This window comes from Rhinopithecus roxellana, chromosome 12 (assembly GCF_007565055.1).
Source record: "Rhinopithecus roxellana isolate Shanxi Qingling chromosome 12, ASM756505v1, whole genome shotgun sequence".
Lineage (NCBI taxonomy): Eukaryota > Metazoa > Chordata > Mammalia > Primates > Cercopithecidae > Rhinopithecus > Rhinopithecus roxellana.
In genome coordinates, this window is record NC_044560.1 from 5,043,527 (window position 1) to 5,067,989 (window position 24,463).

The 24,463-nt window shown below is 52.3% G+C and overlaps 1 protein-coding gene across 1 annotated transcript in view; it reads left to right on the forward strand.

Moving 5' to 3' along the window:
- Positions 1 to 24,463, forward strand: part of CTNNBIP1 (catenin beta interacting protein 1) — a 64,331-nt gene that overhangs the window by 16,631 nt on the left and 23,237 nt on the right. The window contains exons 2-4 of the mRNA XM_030942444.1: positions 16,574 to 16,658; positions 22,424 to 22,543; positions 23,257 to 23,347. Coding sequence (XP_030798304.1) covers positions 22,448 to 22,543; positions 23,257 to 23,347 — 187 coding nt within the window. The 5' untranslated portion in view covers positions 16,574 to 16,658; positions 22,424 to 22,447. The remainder of the gene's footprint in view (positions 1 to 16,573; positions 16,659 to 22,423; positions 22,544 to 23,256; positions 23,348 to 24,463) is intronic.

The window sequence follows — 24,463 nt, forward strand, 5'->3', positions numbered from 1 at the left end:
CCGAACAAGCAGGCAGTGTGGCTCATGTGATGCATGGAGCCAGGAACCATGGCCTCTGTAGCACAGATGGGTGTATTTGCGAAGTAAACAGATACACCTATATCTTTATGCAAATTAACACATACCTTTATGCTGACAGCCTGTTGGAAAGAGGCAGTGGCCTTAAAACTTCTTTTCTTTTCTTTTTTTTTTTTTTTTTTTTTTGAGACAGGGTCTCGCCCTGTTGCCCAGGCTGGGGTGCAGTGGTGTGATCATAGCTCACTGTAACCTCAGACTCCTGGGCTCATGGGATTCTCCCACCTCAGCCTCCCAAGTAACTGGGCCTACAGGTGCACACCACTGCACCCAGCTAATTTTTTTTTTTTTTTTTTTTTTTGAGACAGAGTCTCATTCTGTCCCCCAGGCTGGAGTGCAGTGGCGCAATCTTGGCTCACTGCAAGCTCCGCCTCCCGGGTTCACACCATTCTCCTGCCTCAGCCTCCCGGGTATCTGGGACCACAGGCGCCTGCCACCACGCCCAGCTAATTTTTTCTATTTTTGGTAGAGATGGGGTTTCATTGTGTTAGCCAGGATGGTCTGGATCTCCTGACCTCATGATCTGCCCGCCTCAGCCTCCCAAAGTGCTGGGATTACAGGTGTGAGCCACCACGCCTGGCCTGCACCCAGCTAATCTTTTAAATATTTTTTGTAGAGGACAGGCATAGTGGCTCACGTCTACAATCCCAGCACTTTGGGAGGCTGAGGCGGGCAGATCACATGAGGTCAGCAGTTTGAGACCAGCCTGGCCAACATGGCAAAACCCTGTCTCTACTAAAAATACAAAATAAAATTAGCCGGGCATGGTGGCATGCGCCTGTAGTCCCAACTACTCAGGAGGCTGAGGCAGAAGAATCGCTTGAGCCCGGAAGGCAGAGGTTGCAGTGAGCCGAGATTGTGCCACTGCACTCCAGCCTGGGTGACAGAGGGAAAGAGCGAGACCCCATCTCCAAAAAAAAAAAAAAAAAAAAAAAAAATTTAAAGAGATGGGGTCTTGCTATATTGCCCAGGCTGGTTTTGAAGTCCAGGACTCAAGCAATTCTCCTACCTCAGTCTCCCAAAGTGCTGAGATTACAGGCGTTTGCCACTGTGCCCAGCAAAACTTATTTTCCTAAGAGTTTGATTGGGAGGAGTTTCCCCAGGAGGCTGCATCTGGGGTCTCTCAGCCAGGTCCCGAGGATGGCCATCCCCAGAGCCGGGTGATGAGGAGGGGGCTGCTTCTGGGGGCACAGTCCTACAAGCCACCTGATGGATTTAATGACCTAATCCTCACCACAGGAAGCTGGAGGGTTTCCCAGCCCTGGGATTCGGAGGGGATGCAGTGAACTCAGTTCAGGAAGCTTGTTTATTTGAACCAATTATAGAGGCTTTAATGAGGGAAAGCTATGGAGGGAATGGGGTAAGGGGAGAAGAGCTGGAGAGAGAGGTGACTGTTGAGAAGGTCTGGGTGACCCTCGGGCACTGGGAGGGCCGGGCCATGCCCAGACCTGTCTCTGAGGATGAGGCTTGTCCTTGTGGGAATGGGGTGGCGTGAACATGTCAGTGTGGTTCAGAGTGAAGGGACCTTATGTACTTTGTGGCGAAACGTGAGTGCCCGCCCCCCTGCCAAAAATAGCACCGTATCAAATCAAATGTCCCAATGTAATTAAAATTTTAAGCTGTGACCATGCAAAGAGCTGGCATAGCTTTTTTTTTTTAGATGGAGTCTCGCTCTGTCTCCCAGGCTGGAGTACAGTGGCACAATCTCGGCTCACTGCAAGCTCTGCCTCCTGGGTTCACGCCATTCTCCTACCTCAGCCTCCCGAGAAGCTGGGACTACAGGCGCCTGCCAACACGCCCAGCTAATTTTTTTTTGTATTTTTAGTAGAGACGGAGTTTCACCGTGTTAGCCAAGATGGTCTCAATCTCCTGACCTTGTGATCTGCCCTCCTTGGCCTCCCAGAGTGTTGGGATTACAGATGTGAGCCACCACACCCGGCTGAGCTGGCATAGCTTTTGACAGTGGGGTTGAGGGAGCTTCCATAGGTCGAAATTTCCAGTCTGATTGTGCTCTCTGGAGATGACCCATGCTCTCCAGAACCTCTGGGCCAGGCTCCATCCCTGGAATTACTAGGTCTAGAAGTGGTCCCTTTCCCTCTCCTCTAAGTCTCTAAGAAGACTGACAGAAATGCAAATTAATTTGCCCTTTAGGGACTTCATCAGCTTGCTGGGGACCTCTCTGGTGTCCCAGGAGAGAAAAAGGGTTCCTCTACCTCCAGTTTACACAGAGGATCTTTTGATGCCTTTGCTCAGGAAGCTTCCTGTCAGGTGCACAGCCCTTGGGGAAGGTCAGTCAGGCCTGGGAGACCTCATACCCAGGAGTGAGGGGGCGCTTGTACCCACTCAAGAGCTAGGATTCTAGCCCTTCTATCGGCTTATAAATAGACAAAGGCTCTGGATTCTGCATTAGTAACCCCTCTGGAACCTGCCAGAGGCTGGAGGTCATGAGTCAGACTGAATTAAAGGAAGATCCATGGCTGGATTTTGTAGGCGTGCTGGTTCCTGACTTCAGGTCTCAGGCTCTGACTTGGCCAGGTTCCAGGGCTCCAGCTGTTCTCTGGGAAGAAAAAAGAATCTCTTTTAACATTAAGCTGAAAGATGCCTTTCTTTCCTTCTGTCCTTGTTCCCCCACTGTGCAGAGAGAAAACCTCCACCAGCACGTCACCTTGGTTAGGACTATAGAGCCTGAGGACATAGCCCAGGATCCTGAGTGTTCTGGGGCAGCCAAGAAAACTTCCTCAGGCTCCACTTGCCTTCCTGTTTGCATTGTTTTCAGCTGAATTACAAGAGGCTGTCAGAGCGAGCCTGCCAGGTACTCTTGCCTCTCTGTAAAAAGGTGGGTTTCACTCAGTTCAGGACTAGAGAAGACAGCGAGATCTGGGCCAGAATCACAAGGATAAATGTTTTGAACCAGAAGATGTAAACAGATGCCTTATGCCAATCCAGTTATAGGAACATGCAGGTTCCTGCAACTCCTTGGTGTGTTAGGATTATCTGAAGTGAGGACATTCAAAGGCTGGGGGCACTTCCTTCATGGTTCCCATTCACTTCAGCACTTGAAGAGCCCCAGTTGTGGCTAGCAGTGGTGTCTCACCTGTCCAGATTCTTCAGCACAGAGCCTTACAAGTTTTTCCAGGGTCCACAAAATATTGGCGATGTGGGAAAAAAATATGTCACTCCCTCTACTCTTGTGAGTTATGTGAGGATTACATTTAATAAGAGATGTGGGTTAGTTTTAGTATTTTTCTGAGAATAAGGTTCCCTGGGGCCTATAAAGGCCTTAAAACCACTGCCGGTCTTCCTCAGAGAGCTTCCAGTCTGGTGGTGAAAATTTCTCAGATATCGAGGTGCAGTGTTGGGGCATTGATGCGGGAGGAGGAAATGCAGGTGGATGTGCAGACACAGGCCTTGAGGCAGCCCAGAGAAGGTGTTGCAGAGCAGAGAACAGTCCGTGAGGCTTGGTCTCAGCAATCAGGGAGGGAAGGAAGTTCTGAGTGGAAAGCATAGCCGATGGAGAGGCCCAGAGATGTGGAGGGAACCTGGTGCAATCGGCAGCTCCGAGACGGCCACCTAGCAGGGCTTCTTACCCTCAGCTCTCCGGACGTGGGACTGGATAATTATTGGTAGTGGGAACTGATCCTGGCCTCTACCCAGCAGGATCCTACTAGTCGTGACAATCAAAAATGTCTCCAGATATTGCCACATTTCTGCCGTGGGGCAGAATCGCCCCCATTGAGAGGTCATGGCTGTAGAGGGAATATGAGGGTAAGCTTGGATATGACCACCTGCCTCTGTGCGTGGGAGGGACAGAAGTCTTTTTGCTTCCTCTCCAGCGTGCAGGTCCTGGGGACGCTGTCTCCAGGCAGGTCTGTGCCTGTGCTGGAGCACTTTGGTGTGTGTGGCTTGCCTGCTGGTGGTCTGCAGAGCTTGCTCTGAACAGGAGCTCCTTCACAGAAAGGAGGATGCCCCAGTGCTTCCAGGTGCCTCCCTCCCAGCCTGGTTGCCGTGTCAGTACCTTTCCTGTGGTAGGTAGGCGGCTCAGCTGGATGCAGCATTGCATTCTGGCCATTGCAAGGCTGTATTGAATCAGGTCAGGTGGATTGGATTTAAATGTTCCCAGAACCTTCCCAAAGGGCCTTCATCAGAGGGCTCTGGATCTGGAACAGCATGCGTGGCACTGCGTGAAGGGTACAGGCGGGCTACTCTGAGCTCGGAGTGTGCAGAGGGGAAGCTGTTAAGAATTCCATAATCACTTCCACGGCAGCAGACCTGTAGCCAGAGAGGAAAGGGCCCTCCTGCATTTGGGCTTCATGGCTGCCCCCACTGGAGGAGGGCTGGCTGTGGCTAATATGGGGAGGTTTGGGATGTGATGCAGATGCAAGGCCTCTCCCCCTCCCCTTAACATTACCATTTCTTTCTTTTTTCTTTTTTTTTTTTGAGACGGAGTCTTGTTCTGTCACCCAGGCTGGAGTGCAGTAGTGCGATTTTGGCTCACTGCAATCTCTGCCTCCTGGGCTCAAGCGATTCTCCTGCCTCAGCCTCACACCCAGCTAATTTTTTTTTTTTTTTTTAGTAGAACCTCCCACCCAGCTAATTTTTTGTATTTTTCAGGCCGCATGCCTCGGCCTCCCAAAGTGCTGGGATTACAGGTGTGAGCCACTGTGCCTCAGCCTCCACTTTTTTTTTTTTTTTTAATGAGATGGAGTTTTGCTCTTGTTACCCAGGCTGGAGTGCAATAGCGCGATCTTGGCTCACCGCAACCTCCGCCTCCCAGGTTCAAGGGATTCTCCTGCCTCAGCCTCCTGAGTAGCTGGGACTACAGGCGCCCGCCACCTCGCCGGCTAGTTTTTTGTAGTTTTTAGTAGAGACGGGGTTTCACCGTGTTAGCCAGGATGGTCTCGATCTCCTGACCTCGTGATCCGCCCGTCTCGGCCTCCCAAAGTGCTGGGATTACAGGCTTGAGCCACCGTGCCCGGCCAAGTTTTTTATTTTTTAAGAGACAGGGTCTTGCTTACACTTTCATCCAGGTCGGAGTACAGTGGCATGATCTTGGCTCACTGCAGCCTCAACCTCCTGGGCTCAAGCACTTCTCTCACCTCAGTAGCTGGGACTGCAGACTCACCACAGCATGCACAACGGTTTTTTTTTTTTTTTTTTTTTTTAATTTTATAGAGATGAGTTCTCACCATGTTGCCCAGGCTGGTCTGAAACTCCTCCTGGGCTCAAGCGATACTCCCACCTCAGCCTCCGAACGCGTTGGGATCACAGGCATGAGCCACTGCGCCCAGGCCATATTTTCTTTTTAAAATTAATTAGCCAGGCGTGGTGGCTCATGCCTGTAATCCCAGCACTTTGGGAGGCCGAAGCAGGTGGATCACTTGAGGTCAGGATTCCAAGACCAGCCTAGCCAACATGATGAAACCCTGTCTTTACTAAGAATATAAAAATTAGCTGGGTATGGTGGCAGGTGCCTGTAATCCCAGCTATTGGGAGGCTGAGGCAGGATAATCACTTGAACCCGGGAGACAGAGGTTGCAGTGAGCCGAGATCGCATCACTGCCCTCCAGCCTGGGTGACAATGTGAGACTGTCTCAAAAAAAAATTAATTAATTAATTTGTATTGGTATATAATCATTGTAAGCTTTATCTTATTTTCTAATTGATCTCTGATTGGCAATGGGTTGGACTCTAGCTGTTTTTCTTTTTCCTGTAAGGTGGATTTTTCTTTTTCTTTTTCTTTTTTTTTCTTTTCTTGAGACGGAGTCGTGCTCTTATCGCCTGGTTGGAGTGCAGTGGCGAGATCTCAGCTCACTGCAGCCTCTGCCTCCTGGGTTCAAGCAATTCTCCCGCCCAGCCTCTCAAGTAGCTGGGACTACAGGCGTGCGCCACCATCCCCAGATAATTTTTGTAATTTTAGTAGAGACAGGGTTTTACTGTGTTGGCCCTCTCTTGACCTCCTGATATGCCCGCCTCCGCCTCCCAAAGTGCTGGGATTACAGGCGTGAACCACTGGGCCCGGCCCGGAATTTTCTTTTAATTTCGGTTAAAATGGATCATGCGTCTGTCAACTCCTGAGCCAGAAGGGGCAGTTAGGAGAGAGGGAAAGCACGGCTTTGGATCCAGGCTTACCACTTATTACTCCATGGCCTCAGGCAGGTTACTTCTCTGAGCCTCAGTTGTGTCATCCATAAAATGGGAATAATTCCTACCTTGCAGGCTTGTGAGGGCTGACTGACTCTGCCACTCTGTGCCTGGGTTTAGAAAATGCTGTGGTGACAACAGTAATTATTGTTCTTCGGTGGTATCACCTGGCTTCAGGGAGCAGGAAGGAGCTTTGCATCAGGTTTGAATTGGGGTTGGTGACCTCAAAACACATTCCCCACCCCAGGCTTATCCCCTAAGAATGGGGCTGTGGCTTGCAAATGCCATACCTCACTAGGAGGCCTGTTTTGCCCTAGCTCTGCTGGTGTAGTGCAGTTCGGGAATACTGAGCGTGGCTCTGGATGGAGGAGGCTGTGATGTGGAATTTATTAATTAAGGCGGTTGCTCCTGAGGCCTGAGAGTCTGGGAGGTTGTTGCAGTTTAATTGCTGAGAGTGGAGCATGTGGAAATTCCCTCTGGCACTCCCTTTTTTGATGTCGCTAGAGGACCTGAGGTGCTACCTTGTGTGGGACTCTAGCAGGAGCTTCGTGGCAGACCTCTGCCTCGTGTCCCCGTCACTGGCTCAGTGTGACTTTTTACCCATGTACTTGTATACTGGAGAGCAACAGGGCAGAGTGGTTGAGGCCTTGGACAATCTGGGTTCCATCCTGATCTGATACGGACTAGCTGGGCGATGACAGGTGAGTGATGTCACCGCTGTGCACTGTGGCATGCTCATGTGTAAAGCCCTGTAGGGACATGTGTGGCAAAGACTGAATGAGTCACTTACCTGAGAGTTGCAAATGGTGCAAGGCACAGAGTAAGCCAGAGTACGTGTCAGTTACTTCTTTAAAGCAGTGCTCTCAACCTGGCGATTTTGTCCCCCATGGGACACACGGCAACGTCAGAAGAGATATTTGATTGTCACAACTGGAGGGGGCTGCTACTGGCATCTAGTGGGTGGAGGCCAGGAATGCCTCTCAGCTTCTACAATGTGCAGACAGCCCTCCAGCAAAAATGCACCCAGTCTGAAATGTCAGTGGCACCCTGCTGAGAAGTGTCCCCCCCCCCCCCCCCCCCCCAGTGATTCGGGGCAGCCCTCGGACTGTGGAAGCAAGGCTCTCCCCTCCTGGCTCTCCATCCCTTATCATTCCTCTGAGCCAGCTGGGGACTGACGGGCAGCTGGGAGAGAAGAGACAAGAAGCTGAGGGTATTAAAAGCCTTTGTGGCCAGTTGCGGTGACTCACGCCTGTAATCCCAGCACTTTGGGAGGTCAAGGCGGGCAGATCACGAGGTCAGGAGATGGAGACCATCTTGACTAACACCTTGAAACCCTGTCTCTACTAAAAAATACAAAAAATTAACTGGGCATGGTTGTGGGCACCTGTAGTCCCAGCTACTCGGGAGGCTGAGGCGCAGGAGAATGGCGTGAACCCGGGAGGCGGAACTTGCAGTGAGCCGAGATTGTGCCACTGTACTCCAGCCTGGGCAACAGAGCGAGACTCCATCTTAAAAAAAAAAAAGCCTTTGAATTCTTACTGTTTATTTTTACTCCCATCGCCATCCTGCAACAAAAAGCATTTACTTACATGGTCTGTGTCATCTTCTCATCTTATTAGTATGGTAACTAGAATTTATTGAGCCTTTGCTGTATACCAGGCACTGGGCCAAGTGCCTTTTTTTTTTTTTTTTCTCTCCGAGATGGAGTTTCACTCTTGTTGCCCAAGCTGGAGTACAGTGGCACAGTCTTGGCTCACCACAACCTCTGCCTTCCGGATTCAAGCGATTCTCCTGCCTCAGCCTCCCAAGTAGCTGGGATTACAGGAATGCACTACCATGCCGGGCTAATTTTGTATTTTTAGTAGAGACAGGGTTTGTCCATGTTGGTCAGGCTGGTCTCGAACTCCCAATCTCAGGTGATCCACCCACCTCGCCCTCCCAAAATGCTGGGATTACAGGCGTGAGCCATTGCACGTGGCCTCTTTTTTTTTTTTTTTTTTTTTTTTTAAGAGCCAGGGTCTGCTCTGTTACCTAGGCTGGAGTTCAGTGGCACGATCACTGCTCACTGCAGCCTCGACCTCCCATCCTCAAGTGATCCTCCCACCTCAGCCTCCGGAATAACTGACTGCAAGTGCACGCCACCGCATCTAACTGGCTTTTGTATTTTTTGTAGAGACAGAGTCTCACTATGTGCCCAGGCTTCAAGTGCTTTCTTTGTATGTTATCTCATTTTCAAACCTGCCCTTGAGGTAGGTGCTGTTATCATCCCCTTTCTACAGAAAAGGAAACCAAGGCTCAGAGATGGAAAAACCTCTCAAAGTCTAAAATTCAGCTCGTGATTGTCCCCCAAAATTGTTCCACCTCCTTCTCCCCAGCTCGGTTGATAGGAATGTTGACCTTCAGCCACTTAGCCTGAAAACCCGGGAGCCGCCACCATTGCCCCCACACCCCACAGTGCGCTCCCTGGTGATCCTCTTGTCTGCCTGTGCCACAAGTCCCCAGCTGGCCACCTTGAACCCTCACCCTCTGCTGCTGCTCCCTCACCTGAGACACCAGCAGATCTGCCTGGATTCCTGCCACAGCCTCTGCTCTGGCCCTGGGCCTATCTCCATTCAGGTCATCCTGCTGGACCCTGAGTCAGACCAGCCATTCTTCTGCTCCCAGCTCCCAGCTACCCTTGTAACACAGGCCCTGTCCCCTCCACTGCTTGGGCCTGTTCCCCTGCAGCACCACCCCAGTGCTGGCCTCCAGCCGCCCCTGTGCCCCCACCACAGGGCCTCAGTCCAGCTCTGCTCCCAGACTCCCTCCCTCACTGTCTTCCTGTCTTTGCTCTGGAAGGGCCTGTCGCTCACCCCCACACTCCTGTTCCCACTCTCCCACGGGTTGGCCCCAGCCCCTGTCTTTTTCCTGTGTGCTAAGGATTTCCCCGTCACTCGTGTTTTATTGTCTGCCCTCCCCTCTCTCTAGGATGTACATAGGCATTTGGGGCTGGTTTTTCTCTGATATATTCCAGTTCATAGAAAATGCTCCTCATCCTCCCACGACGGCACCTTCCTCTTCCTCAGGGTTCCTTGGGCAGCTGACTCTGAACCAATGACCAGGCCTCCTTGGCTCCCACACCTTGTCCTGGACTTGACGTGTTAGATAAAAGCTTTGCCTGTGGGTCTGGGTGGCTCTGGGCAGCCTGAGTCTTCCTTTCAGATCCTGATTTCTGGTGGGAGGCCTGGGACTAGGCAACCCTCGGGGATTAAGGCCTGGCCGTCTTCCCTCCTCCCTTGAGCTGTGCGGCCTACAGTGGTGCTCTGCCCCAAGGGCTGCCATGGCCCCTGGAGAAAGCCTGGCTGGCTGCTGGCTGATCTCTCTCTCCCTGCTGGGGAGTGTGCCTGGAGCCATTCCCAGGAGAGGGCATCCAGTTAACTGAGCTTAGCTGGTCCTCGCCTCTGGCCCAGTCCCATCGCCCCTGCTCACTGCCCAGCAGCTGTTGGGTCCCTTGCACCCCTGCTGTGCCTACAGGCCCAACCAGAGGCAATCTGCTGGCCCAGGTGCCTTCCCCCTTCCCACAGGAGCCTTTTCTGTGCCTCTGCCTCCCTCTCCCCTTCCTCTGCTCCCTGCCCTCCTACTCCTTCCCCATGGATTCCCTCCCTCCCGCTCACAGCATCTTCAGACTCCCCTCTCCCCACCTTCTTCCTCCTTGACTTTTCTGGTGGTGACCTCCCCTGAGCTCCCCCTGCACCATTAAGTCAGCCGACCCACCTGGAGGAGGCAAAGCCGAGGTTAAGACTCACCTGAAGCTGACCACAGTTCTCAGGCAGAGCAAGTGGGGGCCAGGGCACCCAGGCAAGGACAGGCAAGATTCTACCCTTCCTTTCCCCCTTGCAGGGACTTGACAATGGTGACAGCACTGGGTGAGTACTAAGTTCCAGGAGGACCATGAGGAGGGAGGGAAGGGGTCTCTAGGCAGAGGAAGAAGGGCAGAAGCCGCTCACCCTCCCTGCTGTCCTTGCGGGCCTGCCATGCCACACACCAGGTGCTGGATCAGGCTGGCAAGGGGTTATTACAGCTACTGAAGCAGCCCCTGTGCTGTTGAAGCATGTGCCTGGGGGGCAGTCCCATGCTTAGTGAGGGCTGTGATGGGGACAGGAGCCTGTGGGGCCTGAGTAGACAAGGCCCATGGGGTGGGGCAGGTGGACCTCTCCCCTGCCCTGCTCTGCCTCCTTCTTAGAAAACCCACTGGTTCCTGCCTCTTGGGAGCAGCTCTCACTGTTCTTCCTCCCTCTCTGCCCTGCACCTGGGCTCGTGAGGTCCTGCCTGTGGTGCCCCACCTGCCCTCCCACATACCTCACACAGGGCTTCACATGAATCCTCCCAGACTCTAGTCTTCTTGGGAGACCACTCTGCCCAAGTCATCTCCTGACCAGGGCCCGATGCCCCCTGCTTGGCAGATTGGACTTCCTGCCAGAGAGAGGCTTCCCCTGGTCCCTGACCTACCCTCCTGTGCTGTCTCACTGCTGCCACCCAGGTACCCGTTGTTCCTGACCGCTCTGGCTCTGTGTGCCCACAGAAGGTGCCCCATGCCCTGCGGCTGCCTCACACGTGTTTTCTTCCTGAGGCCCCCCATTCTCACTCCAGGCCAAGTAGCCCCCAGAAGTGCCCCTGATGTTTCCTGAAACTAGCTTGTCACCGTGTTTCGATTCTGGCCCCCGAACCTGCTGCAGATGTTCACCGTAGTGCTGACTTGATCCCGAGGGCACATGGACTTTTGCCATTCCTCTGCTTTTGTGCCTCCAGGGCTTCTCAGTCCCAGCTGTCCAACCTGTCCTTCGGGGCCTCACCCTGGGCATGTGCCAGGCCTCTCCCCACAGCCACAGCCACAGCCACAGCCACAACCACAGCCACAACCACAGCACTCTTACACTCCTCCTGGCCCTTCTCTACCCAGCCAGGCCCCTGCCTGGTTGCTCCCGCTCGCCTCCTGCTCCCCGCTGCTCCACCCTAGCCTCTTCTCCATGCCTTGGCCACAGTGGGCTTTTCTTTCTTTCCTTTCTTTCCTTCTTTTCCTTCCTTTCTTTCCTTCCTTTCTTCCTTTATTTCTTTACTTTCTTTCCTTCCTTTCTTTCCTTTCTTTCTTTTCTTTATGTTATTTTATTTTTTTGAGACAGAGTCTCGCTCTGTCCCGCAGGCTGGAGTGCAGTGGCCAGATCTCAGCTCACTACAAGCTCCGCCTCCCGGGTTTACGCCATTCTCCTGCCTCAGTCTCCCGAGTAGCTGGGACTACAGGCACGCGCCACCTCGCCTGGCTAGTTTTTTGTATATTTTAGTAGAGACGGTGTTTCACCGTGTTAGCCAGGATGGTCTCGATCTCCTGACCTCGTGATCCACCCGTCTCGGCCTCCCAAAGTGCTGGGATTACAGGCTTGAGCCACCGCGCCCGGCCTTCTTTCTTTTCTTTCTTTCTTTTCTGAGACGGAGTCTCGCACTGTCTCCCAGGCTGGGGTGCAGTGGCGCGATCTCAGCTCACTGCGAGCTCCGCCTCTCGGGTTCACACCATTCTCCTGCCTCCGCCTCCCGAGTAGCTGGGACTACAGGTGCCCGCCACCACGCCAGGCTAATTTTTTGTATTTTTAGTAGAGACGGGGTTTCACCGTGTTAGCCAGGATGGTCTCGATCTCCTGACCTCATGATCCACCTGCCTCGGCCTCCCAAATGCTGGGATTACAGGCATGAGCCACCGCACCTGGCCCCACAGTGGTCTTTTCAAGCTGAAGCTTGACTTCCTTCTGCTGAAACACCTCTTCCCCTCCCCCTGAGTGCCCCTGTGGTCCAGCTCTAACTTGGCCTAAGCCACATATCTTCCTGCTTCGGGCCTTCCTACGTCTATGCCACCCCTACCAACTCCTTCTCCTCCTCCGGGCTCCCAGCCGCACATCTCCAAGGCGACTCAAACTTAACCTTCATTTTCTTTGTCTCGGTGTCTGAGATCATTGATCTGGGAGACTTAATTGGTGTCTGTCTCCCTGCTCACTGGAAGCCCCTCATCACATGTGAGCCATGGCTGTTTTGCTCACCTGTGTATTCTCAATGCCTGCCTTAGAATAGATGCTCAGTAATTGTTCACTGAACTTCTGTGTCTTGTGCCTTCCCCTTTCCCTCTACCAGCAACTCCTGTTCCTCCTTCAAGGCCCAGCTCCAGTGACTTCTCCCCGGGGCGGTCGGCAGCCAGCCTCTCCCCTGCCGTCTTGCAGAGCTTACTAGACCCCTTTGCTCTGCCACTTACTATGCTGGCTTAAGGCCCTGGGTCTTCTTTCCTCAGGGGCAGATACTTGGCACAGTACATGATACGTGGTTAGCACTCTAGGAGGGTTTGTATCTTGACCTAACAGACCTTTTTGGCTCATTATCATGTATTATTTGTGTGGTTTTCTCTTTGCCTTGTGTTATGTGGTTTCCTCAGCCACTCAGTCAACTCCTGGAATGCAGGTTCAGTGTCACCGCCCCAGTTCTGTACCTTGTGCTCCCCAAGCCTGGTTCAGGGCAGTGAGTACCTAGAAAAGTTTCAGTAAATCCTTCTTGACTCCTGTTAGTGTCTACTTAAGGTTGTGGAACCCTTGGCAGTTTGAGAAGCATCTTGACCTTTTTCTCATTCTGGACCAGCTGTATCATTTGCAGGGCTCAGTGCAAGCCCCCTTGTTCAGAAATGATTAAAAATTTCAAGGCCAGGGCCCAGCATGGTGGCTCACGCCTGTAATTCCAGCACTTTGGGAGACTGAGGTGGGCGGATCACCTGAGGTCAGGAGTTTGAGACTAGCCTGGCCAACATGGTGAAATCCATCTCTACTTAAAATACAAAAAATAGCCAGGCATGATGGCGGGCACCTGTAATCCCAGCTACTCGGGAGGCTGAGGCAGGAGAATCACTTGAACCCGGGAGGCGGAGGTTGCAGTGAGCTCAGATCGTGCCATTGCACTCCAGCCTGGGCAATAAGAGCGAAACTCTGTTCTCAGGGGGGAAAAAAATTCAAGGCTGGGTGTGGTGGCTCATGCCTGTAATGGGAGGCCGAGGTGGGAGGATTGCTTGAGCCCAGGAGTTCAAGACCACCCTAGGCAACATAATGAGAACCTGTCACTATAAAAAATGTAAAAATTAGCCGGGTATGGTGGTGCTTGCCTGTGGTTCAGCCATGCAGGAGGCTGAGGTGGGTGGATTGCTTGAGCCAGGGAGTTCAAGGCTGCAGTGAGCCATGATTGCACCACTGTACTGTGGCTGGGGCAACAGAGCAAGACCCTCTCTCTCAAAAGAAAAAATAAAAAAGAATTTCAAGACGATGAGAGCAGAACAGTAAACCAAGCATGGGGCCCTCCTGAATACAGGCCCTGTGTGACTACCCAGGCCTCAGGCCCATGAAGCCAGCCCTAGTCTCACCTTCACTGAGGGAAGACGTGGTAGAGGTGACGATCTATCGCCTTTCTACAGGTGATGAAATGAAGTGCACAGAAGAGCAGTCACTGGCCTTGCTTTACACAACCAATCAGTGGCAGAGCAGAACTGAAAACTGAATCCAGTTAGTGGAGCGTGCTTACTGTCTTACACGGGCCCTGGGGCCCGGGGGGCCTTGAGCCTCAGTTTATTCCTCTGTAAACTGGGAACATTGACCTGACTATAAAAATGACAAACATAGGTGATTATTAAAAAGTCAGGAAGCAGTAGATGCTGGCGAGGCTGTGGAGAAATAGGAACGCTTTCACACTGTTGGTAGTAGCATGAATTAGTTCAACCATTGTGGAAGACAGTGTGGCGATTCCTCAAGGATCTAGAACCAGAAATACCACTTGACCCAGCGATCCCATTACTGAGTATACACCCAAAGGATTATAAATCATTCAGCTATAAAGACATATGCATACTTATGTTTATTGCAGCACTGTTTACAATAGCAAAGACTTGGAACCAACCCAAATGCCTATCAATGATAGACTGGATGAAGAATGTGGCACATATACACCATGGAATACTGTGCAGCCATAAAAAAGAATGAGATCGTGTCCTTTCCAGGGACATGGATGAAGCTGGAAGCCATCATTCTCGGCAAACTAACACAGGAACAGAAAACCAAACATTATATATTCTCACTCATAAGTGGAAGTTGAACAATAACAAATGGACACAGGGAGGGGACAGCACATACCAGGGCCTGTTGGGGGCCTGGGGGCAAGGGGAGGGAGAGCATTGAGACAAATACCTAATGCATGCAAAGCTTAAAACCTAGGTGACAGGTTGATAGGTACCCAAACTGCCATGGCACATGTATACATACCTGTGTGACCTGCACATTCTGCACAGGTATCCTGGAACTTAAAGTGAAAAATAAATAAATAAAATTTTTAAAATGGCAAATATGCTGCTGTTTGGTTAGCAAAACATAAAAATTAAATGACAACTAGAACAGCTGTCCGTGAATCCTTGGATAGTCCCTGTCCTTTGACCCCTTCCCTTGAAGTCAGGAATACAGTGTTCCCCTCTGCTTCTTGGAAGGGTCTGAGCCCTGTAGACAGGAGTGATAATTGGCTGTTGTGGTAGTAGAGGAAATTAAAGCCCTTCAGAAGTAGAGGAAGATTCTCTTTTCATCTCTTTTTGAAAGAATGTGGGGACTTGGGTGGAAAGTTCCCCAGGGTTCCTTGGTATTTTGGTGCTTTGATATCTAGAGGAATAAAAGAGCAATTAATTGCTATAAATGGCCTGTTCCTGTAGGGTTAGTCTGATGGTGGAGGGGGTGGCAGTGGTGGGTGACAGCTCTTCTATCCCAGGGCCATTGCTGGTTAAAGGGACACAGAGAACAGAGAGTCAGAGGTTTACAGCGATGTCTGACTTTAGGGGAGGCTTTTAAAATCTCGCTTTCTATGGAAAACACATCTTCCTCAGCACCTTGGGTCATCGAACAACTTTCTTTTCAGAATTCATTGAAGACGGTGGTTTCCAAGCTGTCACTAGCCCCACACCTCTCTCAGAACCAGTTTCTCTACGTGTTCTCTGGCAACCTTTCCCCCACTACAAGGCTGACAGTTGAGAGCCCTGTGGTTGTAGAAGAGTGGTTAGTGAAAGTGGGTGTAAAAGCACCCACTTTTTTATTTTTTTGAGATGGAGTCTCACACTGTTCCCCAGGCTGGAGTGCAGTGGCGTGATGTCAGCTTACTGCAACCTCTGCCTCCCGGGTTCAACCGATTGTCCTGCCTCAGCCTCCCAAGTAGCTGGGATTACAGGCGCCCGCCACCACACCCGGCTAATTTTTTGTATTTTTAGTAGATACACGGTTTCACTGTGTTGGCCAGGCTGGTCTCGAACGCCTGACCTTGTGATCCACCCGTCTCAGCCTCCCAAAGTGCTGGGATTACAGGTGTGAGCCACCACGCCCGGCAAAAGTACCCATTTTTTACAGAACATGTGGTTGTCTACCACATTAATATATAACCACAGACCTGTGCCCTCACCATTCATTGGGATGATTGAAATGTGCCTTGGAGATGCAAGGCACTGGGTCTTGCACCCCAGCAGAGCAGGTGGCACAGCTGGAGTGGGTGGGTAAGGCTCCCATTGCCCCCTCACAGCCTCCTGCTTCTCCTGTGTCTCCGCCCCCTCAGCAGTCCAGGCTCCTGCTCCATTAACCTGTGCAGGTGACCTGAACGATGAGCTCGTGTGTGGGAGGCAGAAGGAAAGAAGGCAGTGTTCTCAAATTCCTGCCAGAGGTGTACTGGGGCCATGTAGACACGCGGCTAGACTGTAGGTCTGCGAACAAGCTGCAACTGTGCTTTTCGTGTGTTTCTAGCATGTGTCTGTGTTCGTTGATGTTTATGTACACAACTGTAGGTGTTCACCAAGCACACAGACACATATACGTGCACTGAGCACAGAGGCCGCGGGGTGCTGAGCTACCTGTGCCTTGCTTGTCATGTTAGATTTGGTAGGTGGGGCATTCTGTCGTGCAGGTGCGGGACTTGGGCATCAGCTGTCCTGGAGTGATGCATTCTGGTCCACAGTGTCTCTGAACACAGCATCTCAATCAGACTTGGTGACTAAGCCAAGGGGAGCAGGCTGTGTGGTGTTGAGCAGACTGACCTGCTTCGGCCGGAAATGCCAGGCCAGCTGAGCTGCCGTCAGCACCTTATTTATCCCAGAGGCGTGGGTACGGGTTTCCTGGGCTTGCCAGACACACAGGTATTTCGGGACTGCAGCAGAGCCCGGCTCCACGAGCTTCCCGCCAGCAGTTGTGCATCCTCAGCGCGGGGCGTGTGCTCCAGACGAAGCCCTGGCAGCTGCCTGGGCCCTCCTGACTCCTCCCATGACCCGTGTTCTGTGTTTCCGCAGGGCGGCACCTTCCTACTTCTGCCCGGCCACAGCCCTCCCCTCACAGTTGAGCACCTGTTTGCCTGAAGTCAATTTCCAGAAGCAGGTAAGGCCCCCAGGGGAAGGACTCTGTAATGTGGCCATATGGTAGTGTGGCGGGTGGGGGGTGAGGAGTCGTCTTGGACGCCAGGCTCCAGGGCTGATCATGAAGTTAGCTCATCTGTTACTTTTCACCATGAGCCCTAATGGTGCTCATTTCTCCAGATGTGTTGGTTCTTCTGGAGAATGTTAGGGTGCTGCTGATTTCTTTTAGGATAAGACATGTGCAGACTCTGGATAATATTTCATATAAGCTCTAGGAACCACCAATTCTGTGGCGTTGTATTTTTTGCAATGTAAACATCATGAAAATGTAAATTGTATGTTTTTAAATGTATTAGAATCTATCACAGTGTGTTTTAAAATGGACAAAACAAAAGATGAGTGCAGAGGCTGGAGGCAGCTCGTGTGTCTGAGGGAGCAGCTTTGCTGCCTGGCCTCGCCTGAGCTTGCTTGACATCTTGCTAGCAGGTGCAAGACCACCCTGGGTATAAGTGGATATTCTAACATAGATAAATGTGGATGTTCAACAGCATTAGCTTCCAGTTTAAAAATAAAAAGGAGTGCAGGTGGCTGTGTTTGTATTCAGGGCCACTCGTGCCTGTCAAAGTGAGGCCAGCTTTCAAAGCTCTTTATTAGAATGAGTTGCATTTCCCAGACAGAGACCCATACAGGGAGCCACAGCCGTCCAGCCTCCAACTGCCACATGTGACTTTCGGCAGTCTTGTTCTCCAGGTTCCTCTTGTACTATGTCCTAATTCTTCTAAAGTGAGATCAACTGCTTAAAAGCTGGAGATTACATGGTGGTTGAGATTAGGTCCCTGCAAAGGCTGGGAAGGAGTGTGGTATCTGAGCGTGCCTCTTACAGATGCCCGTGGGTGTCTCCCTGAGAACGTGGTGTGGCCTGTGAAGCCAAGGCCAGTTCTCCCGTTGTGTGTACCTTTCCCGGTCGTCGGGAGCCACTTCCTCACCATCCTTTCCTCACCAGCCAAGCTTCCTTCAACAGAGAGGCAGCTCCGAACCGTGTGTGTGTGTGTGTAGCAGGAGTGTGTCTCTATCTAAATTGAAGGTGTGTACCTTAATGTCTCTTCATTGTGTTTGCCCCAATCAGATGTCATTTTCTGGGATGGCACCCACTTTTTGCAGAATGTGTGGTTGTCTACTACATAATGTAACCACAAACCTGTCCCCTCACCATTAATTTGGATAGTTAATACTTGCCTGTTGTTTCTTTTCTGTTTTATTGTTTTTGTTTTTGTTTTTTGAGATAGAGTCTCACTCTGTCGCTCAGGCTGGAGTGCAATGGCGTGATCTTGGCTCCAGGCAACTGCCACCTTCCAGGTTCAAGCAATTCTCCTGCCTCAGCCTCTGAGTAGCTAGGATTACAGGCGCCTGCCACCATGCCCAGCTAATTTTTTGTAGAGACTGGATTTCACCATGTTGGCCAGGCTAGTCTCAAACTCTTAACCTCAGGTGATCTGCCTGCCTCAGCCTCCCAAAGTGCTAGGATTACAGGCGTGAGCCACTGCGCCTGGCCTGTTTCTTTTCATTTTCCTTTTTTTGGCTCACCTCTGACTTGGGCAGCTGACAGAAATTTTCTTAGGATTTGGAGTGGAAGCTGCCCCATTTTAGACGCTGGAATGTTGATGGGAATAGCCAAGAAATCATAATTGAGAACCATCATTACTTTTGGTTCTCACGTTCAAGGACTGGATGAATAATTAGTGTGTCTAATTTAGTTGCAGTTTTAGTTTATGTAATTTAAACATAGTCTAATGGAGACCAGTTTTTGATCCCTGCAGGGGAAGATAAGATTTCTCAAGTGAAATGAATCTGATGCTTGTCAGAATTGTGATAAAAATTTAATAGCACGTTTGCTTGTATAGGTGACAGAGACATCACTTTAATATACTCATAGCACACCATGACTGAAATGTCTATATTGTTTGGGTTGATTATGATTTATTCTCTCCAATTACGAGTTTGCTCCACACTGACACCTTTACTGCAGATGAGGAGAGAATTATGTAAGCCAGTCACGGTGTTTCTGTTTGGGTTGGAATGGGAAAGATGGGAACATGTGCTCCTGGCTGCATTTCTGCTTCAGATCCAGCCCTGAGTGTGCCCTCTTGTTAGGCAGCAGGGCGGAGTCAGCTCAAACTAGAGCTGGAAGAATTCTCCATGACCACACTTTTAGAAAAGACAAGTCAAGGGTCTTCTCTGAAGCGAGAAGAACTGTCTCTTCCAGGGAAGTGAATTGAAGCAGGAGTAACCTGACTCCAAAATGCAGGCACTAATGACACCACAGGCCCACAGCTGGGCAGCCCAAGCCCTAGAATCCCAGCATGAGGCGCTGCACCAGCCGGGAGGACGGGGCGGCACCTATCAGTGCGAGCTGTTCATAGATGGCTTGTTGGACAGGGCAACGTTCTGTAAAGCTGGCCCTATGGAGGCGGTCTGTGATGGAAGCAGTCTTTGATATGGAACTGACGCTCCTCTGGGAAGCACCTACTGCGTGCCCAGACCACTGGCTCCTGTGTGGATGCGGCAGCAAAAACCAGACATCAATCCTTACCTGGGCAGGGCTGGCTCTCTGAATGAACAAATAGATCTTGCTCTGGGACCCAGGGCTGGAGTGTGGTTTGTGATAGTAGGATTGGAATAGGGAGAGCCAGAGCAAGAGTGATCTGCTTCCCACATTGGCTAAAGACTGGTGGACTTAAACCAGGTGGTCTGGAGCCCTGGGAGAACCTGCTGGGAGTGGGGAGGAAGCAACGCTGGTGCTTTTGTGTGTGGCGACACCTAGTGGCCAGCTCCTTGTATTGCACCCTGTCTCATCAGGAGAGAGCAAATGAAAACTAGCCTTTAGGCACAGGACAGAATTGGAAGGTTTTACTCCTGGAAGTCCTAACTCCCAGCTCAAAGGCTTTCTGGAGCATTTCAGATGTTCTTTGGAGAACACGATAGCCCAAGGCACACTACTTTGCAAGTGTGAGTCCTTTGTAAAAGCTAAATTTGATTATGAGAGACTGGGTTAGGTACTTTGGTCTGTTAACACAACGACATTTGGGCCTAGATGGGTGTGGATATTGCAGGGTGGGAGAAGCTCAGACACCACAGGCTGTCTCACTATATTTCATTTAGCTAAGCAGACAGTATTTATTAAGTGCCTGCCAAGTGCTAGGCTCCCAGAAGACAGGAGTGAGCACAGCAGAGGGGGCCCTGGCCTTGCAGTAGGCAGGGGAGAGAGACAATAAGCAAGTTCTCCAACAGGGCACTTTCAGAAAATCAGGACAGGTGGGCATGGTGGCTCATGCCTGTTAATTCCAATATTTTCGGAGGCCGAGGCAGGAGGATTGCTTGAGGCCGGGAGTTTGAGACCAACCTGGCTGGGCAACATAGCAAGACCTCTACAAAAAAATTTAAAAGTGGCAGGGTGTTGTGGCGTGCTCCTGTGATCCCAGCTACTTAGGAGACTGAGGCAGGAGGATCGCTTGAGCCCAGGAGTTCAGGGCTGCAGTGAGTTCTGATTGTACCACTGTACTCCTGGGCACCAGAGCAACTGTCAGGGAAGGCTTCCCTAGGAAGGTGCCTTTACACCAAGACAAAGGATGGAAAGAAGCCAGTTCCTGGCTAAGGGGACACCCAGTACAAAGGCTGCCAGAGGGAAAGAGCTTCTCAGCATGTTCTAGAATGGCCGAGCGCCAGGAAGGCAGAGCAAGGGGAAGAGGAAGAAGAGGCAGGCTGGGGAGGGAGGCAGGGCTGACAGCAGAGCCCTCGCAGGGTCCTGGCAAGGATTGCGAAATGCATTCTAAGGTAGATTTAAGCAGGGAGTGATGTCATCTGTTTTGGGGAGGATGAGGTGGGAGGATCACTTGAGCCCAGGAGTTTGAGACCAGCCTGGGCAACATAGCAAGACTTTTTCTACAGAAAAAAATTTAAAAAATTAGCCAAGCGTGGTGATGTGCACCTGTGATCCTAGCTACTCAGGAGACTGAGTTGGGAGGATTGCTAAAGCCCAGCAGGTCGATGCTGCAGTGAGCTATGATCACGCCACTGCACTCCAGTCTGGGCGACAGAGGGAGACCCTGTGTCAAAAAAAAAAAAAAAGGTCATAAGATCATTCTGGCTATTGTGTAGAGAAAAGGACAAGAAATGAAGTGGGGGGATCATGAGGAGGTCACATAGTAACCCAGATCCAGGTGGCCACTGGGGAAGAGGTGGAGACCACATCATCATCCACACCCAGGTTCAGGGTACAAGGTTCACCCCATGAGGCTGTGTAGAGTCCAGCTCCAGACCCGCAGTGCTCCACATCTAGTGAAGTGAAAGGAAGTGAGAATGGGTCAGTGTGAGGAGTGATGCCCCCCAGAACAGAGCTCCCTGCTCAGCTGCACAGGAAGTTATGGCCTTCCCCACGCTGGGGTGCACCCTGGCCCTGGGGAGTGGCTGGGGGTCCCTGTCGTCAGAGACCATTCCTGAGGCAGTTTACTCCTCTTTCCTAGCTCCCAGTTATCACTTAGGCCGTTTTCTGAGCCCAGGAGGAGGTGGAAGGGGAGCAGACATCAGAGTAAGAGAGTCTGGGCTATAGGGGTTTAGCAGAAGTTGCTGGAAAGAGACCTGTGTCACATCAAGCATGCAGCTGCTATTAGCTTATTGTGTGCACTTTTAGGGCGAGGGCCCCATAAGCTTATGGGGAATGAGCAGTTGACAAGTACCTACAGGGAGGCTGCTGCCCAGGCTCTGGCACATTGCTGAGGCTGCCCTCTGCACAGAGAGCCACCCTGCCTGGGAAAGCCCTGGGAAGGTCCAGGGCTTGCTGGTCCTGGAGGGACGGATGGTGCGAGGAGTGTTCTTGGCCCTCCAGCTTGGTTCCGTGGTTCTCTGAGCGCAGTTCCTTGGCACCAGGGCTGATAAGGCTCCACCCCAGCAGCTGCTGCGTTATTTCTGACTCATCCAGGAGTTACCAGTGTGTAACCCAAGCCCCTCCACACCCAGCTTCCTCTCCTCCAGCTCCTCCTGGAGGGAGGGGGCTCTGGACTTCTCTCCTGGGGCTTTCTACAGGTTAGGTCCCTGCTGCATGTGGACACGCTGCTGGCCTTCCCAGCTGCCTGCAGGAGCTACCCTCTGACAGGTGGGGTGGGTTTGTGAGGGCTGAGGTAGCAAGCCCTACAGCCCTGGGCCACTGTCTTTCCCTCAAGGGACCTCTTGGAGCCCAGCCCAGGAGCCACAACCCTGGCCTCTTAAACTTGTCAGGGGCTTTTGCCAAGGGAGCTGTCTCAGTGTTTGGGGGCTGGGCAATGATCTCACGGTTTCTCGAGCCAAAGACCCTAACCAGCTGCCTCTGATCCCATCACTTTTTTGCCCCTTGTGGAAGTTGCTTCTTCTGAAAACCTGGGACATTTGGGGCTTCATGCACCACGTGTCTTAGGGCTTGTAGCAGGAGCTTTGCTCTGGGGTGACTAGCAGGCAGAAATAACCAGCAGTTCAGTCATCTCCGTTTCCCTGGACCCAGCAGCTCCATGCACAGAGGAAGCAGGCAGGCCAGCCCCTGCAGTGCCTGCTGGAGAACAGAGCTGCTCAGTCCAGCCGGCTGGGATCAGCATGGGTGAGGGAGGAACCCTGTACCTCGCCACCTGCCCCATGCTCCCAGAAGGGAGACTGCGGGTGGAAAGGGGCTCCTGGGAGGAGTGAGGGTCACTAGCAGGTGTCGGTGTCCCGGTAGGTCACGTCCTGATCCCTTCCCTTTTGATGCTGTTGGTTGCTCTGCAGGAGTCCCCAGAGCCGGGCAGGGGGATGAACCGCGAGGGAGCTCCCGGGAAGAGTCCGGAGGAGATGTACATTCAGCAGAAGGTCCGAGTGCTGCTCATGCTGCGGAAGATGGGATCAAACGTGAGTGCCTGCGGGATGTCAGGCAGTGGGCCCCCAGGGAGGGGCTCCCAGGGAGGGGCCCTGCTGGGCTGTTGGAGGGCGGAGCCACTGCGGCTGCCTCCTGCGGAGCCACAGGCTGAGGAGGGGCCTCTGGGCCTGTGGCTTGGCTCTAGGGCTGCTTCCGGCCCCCCAGGCACAGAGCCTAGCACTTCGCGTTCTGGGGGCACTGCTGGGCAGTCTGCCCACCCCCATGCCGGGTTGAGGCCAGATGGGTGAGAGCCTCAAGGCCCTGACCTTTTTCTCCCCCTCGCAACCCCGAAAGTCTTCTCTCCCAGCGGGCAGCTCAGGGACAACTTGGCAGGACGGGAGCTGAGACGGCAGCAGGCATGCGGGTGCAGGGGTATTTCTCAAAAAGAGTGGAGGGACATGGAATCACCCCTCAGCCTTCTGGGCAGGACCTATGTCTTCCACTGACCCTGTACTAGACCATACCCTAATCTCAGATTCAGTCTGAGTGGCAAGGCCTTTGGACCCCTGGACCAAGTTTAAGCAGGGTGGGAGGGGGGTGTGCTGGCCCTGAAAGCAAAGGGGGCAAATCTCAGGAATAGAGGCCCGAGAAGCAAAGGAGGACGCACCATCCAGGAACCAAGCAGGCCTGGGCGGTGCCTCTAGGGGTGCAGGTGCCTTTCAGGGAACAGGTGTATGCTGCCTCTCACCACAGTTCTCTCCTGCAGCTGACAGCCAGCGAGGAGGAGTTCCTGCGCACCTATGCAGGGGTGGTCAACAGCCAGCTCAGCCAGCTGCCTCCGCACTCCATTGACCAGGGTGAGTCGGCTGCAGAGGGGCTGGGGCAGTGGCTTCCCTTAGAAAATGTAGCTCCAGCCGTCTTTGATGGGTGATCCATGAGACCCAGGACTGCCTAGGAGGGGCTACAGCTCCCTCCACCCACAGAGCTGAGCCAGGGAGCCTCCGGAGCCTCCCACCTGATCCCATCTCCTTCCTCAGGTGGGAGCCGAAGACTCTACAAGACAAATGGCAGGATCCCTTTCTTAGACCTGGAAGAGGCAGGAAATGGAGATGTCTGGGTGCCCTCATAACTGCAGAGACTGCTTATTGCATTTCCTTAACCTTTGGCCTGACCCCTACCCACCCAGCACCCTGTCCAGGAGAGAGAAACTGCCCTTGTGTGCTAGGACAATGCTGTCACTGTTGTCCTGAGCACAGGCCACATTGTGGGTCGTGTGGTCCTGGCTGTGGCCAGGAGGAATGCGCCGAAGACCCGATGTCTCTGTGCGCCTGAGGGAGTTCTATCTTTTTTGGGTGACCTCAACCAATCAGCATGGTAGCAGGCAGGGTATGAGTGTTCGTTGTGTAGCAAGCACCATCGCTTCATTCTGTTGTCGGTAGCTACTATTTGTATTATTAATGCTTCCACTTAATGGGCAAGAAAACTGGGATTTGGGAGCAGTAAGTCACTTGGCCATGCAGCCAGCTGGTTACTGGGAGTCCCAGGATGTACACCTGTGCCTGAGGAGCGCTTCACTGTCTGCCATCTTGCCCATGACCCACATGGCTACTGGACAGCTCCATGTCCCTTGGCTGCTTAGCAAGTTTCTCTTTCTCTAAAAGGCTTATCATGACATGGAGGCCCAGTATTCTGACCAGCATCTCCATAGAGTCCTTTCCTTTTATTCTCTTTATGCTTTGTTGGAATGACTGGCCATGAAATATTGCAACCTGTGGCATGTCCAGACACGAGTGGGCGCCCAGAAGCAGAGTGCTGACGGCTGCATTTGCTGTGCTATGAAGCTGGCATACGGGGCCTGACCTAGATCACCAGCCAACCCTTGTTCTCCTGGATGTCTCAGGGCTCTGCCCTGTCACACGGGCCTATTCCCAAGCGCCAATGCTGGGTGTGACCTGGCTTGTGCACCCAACTCA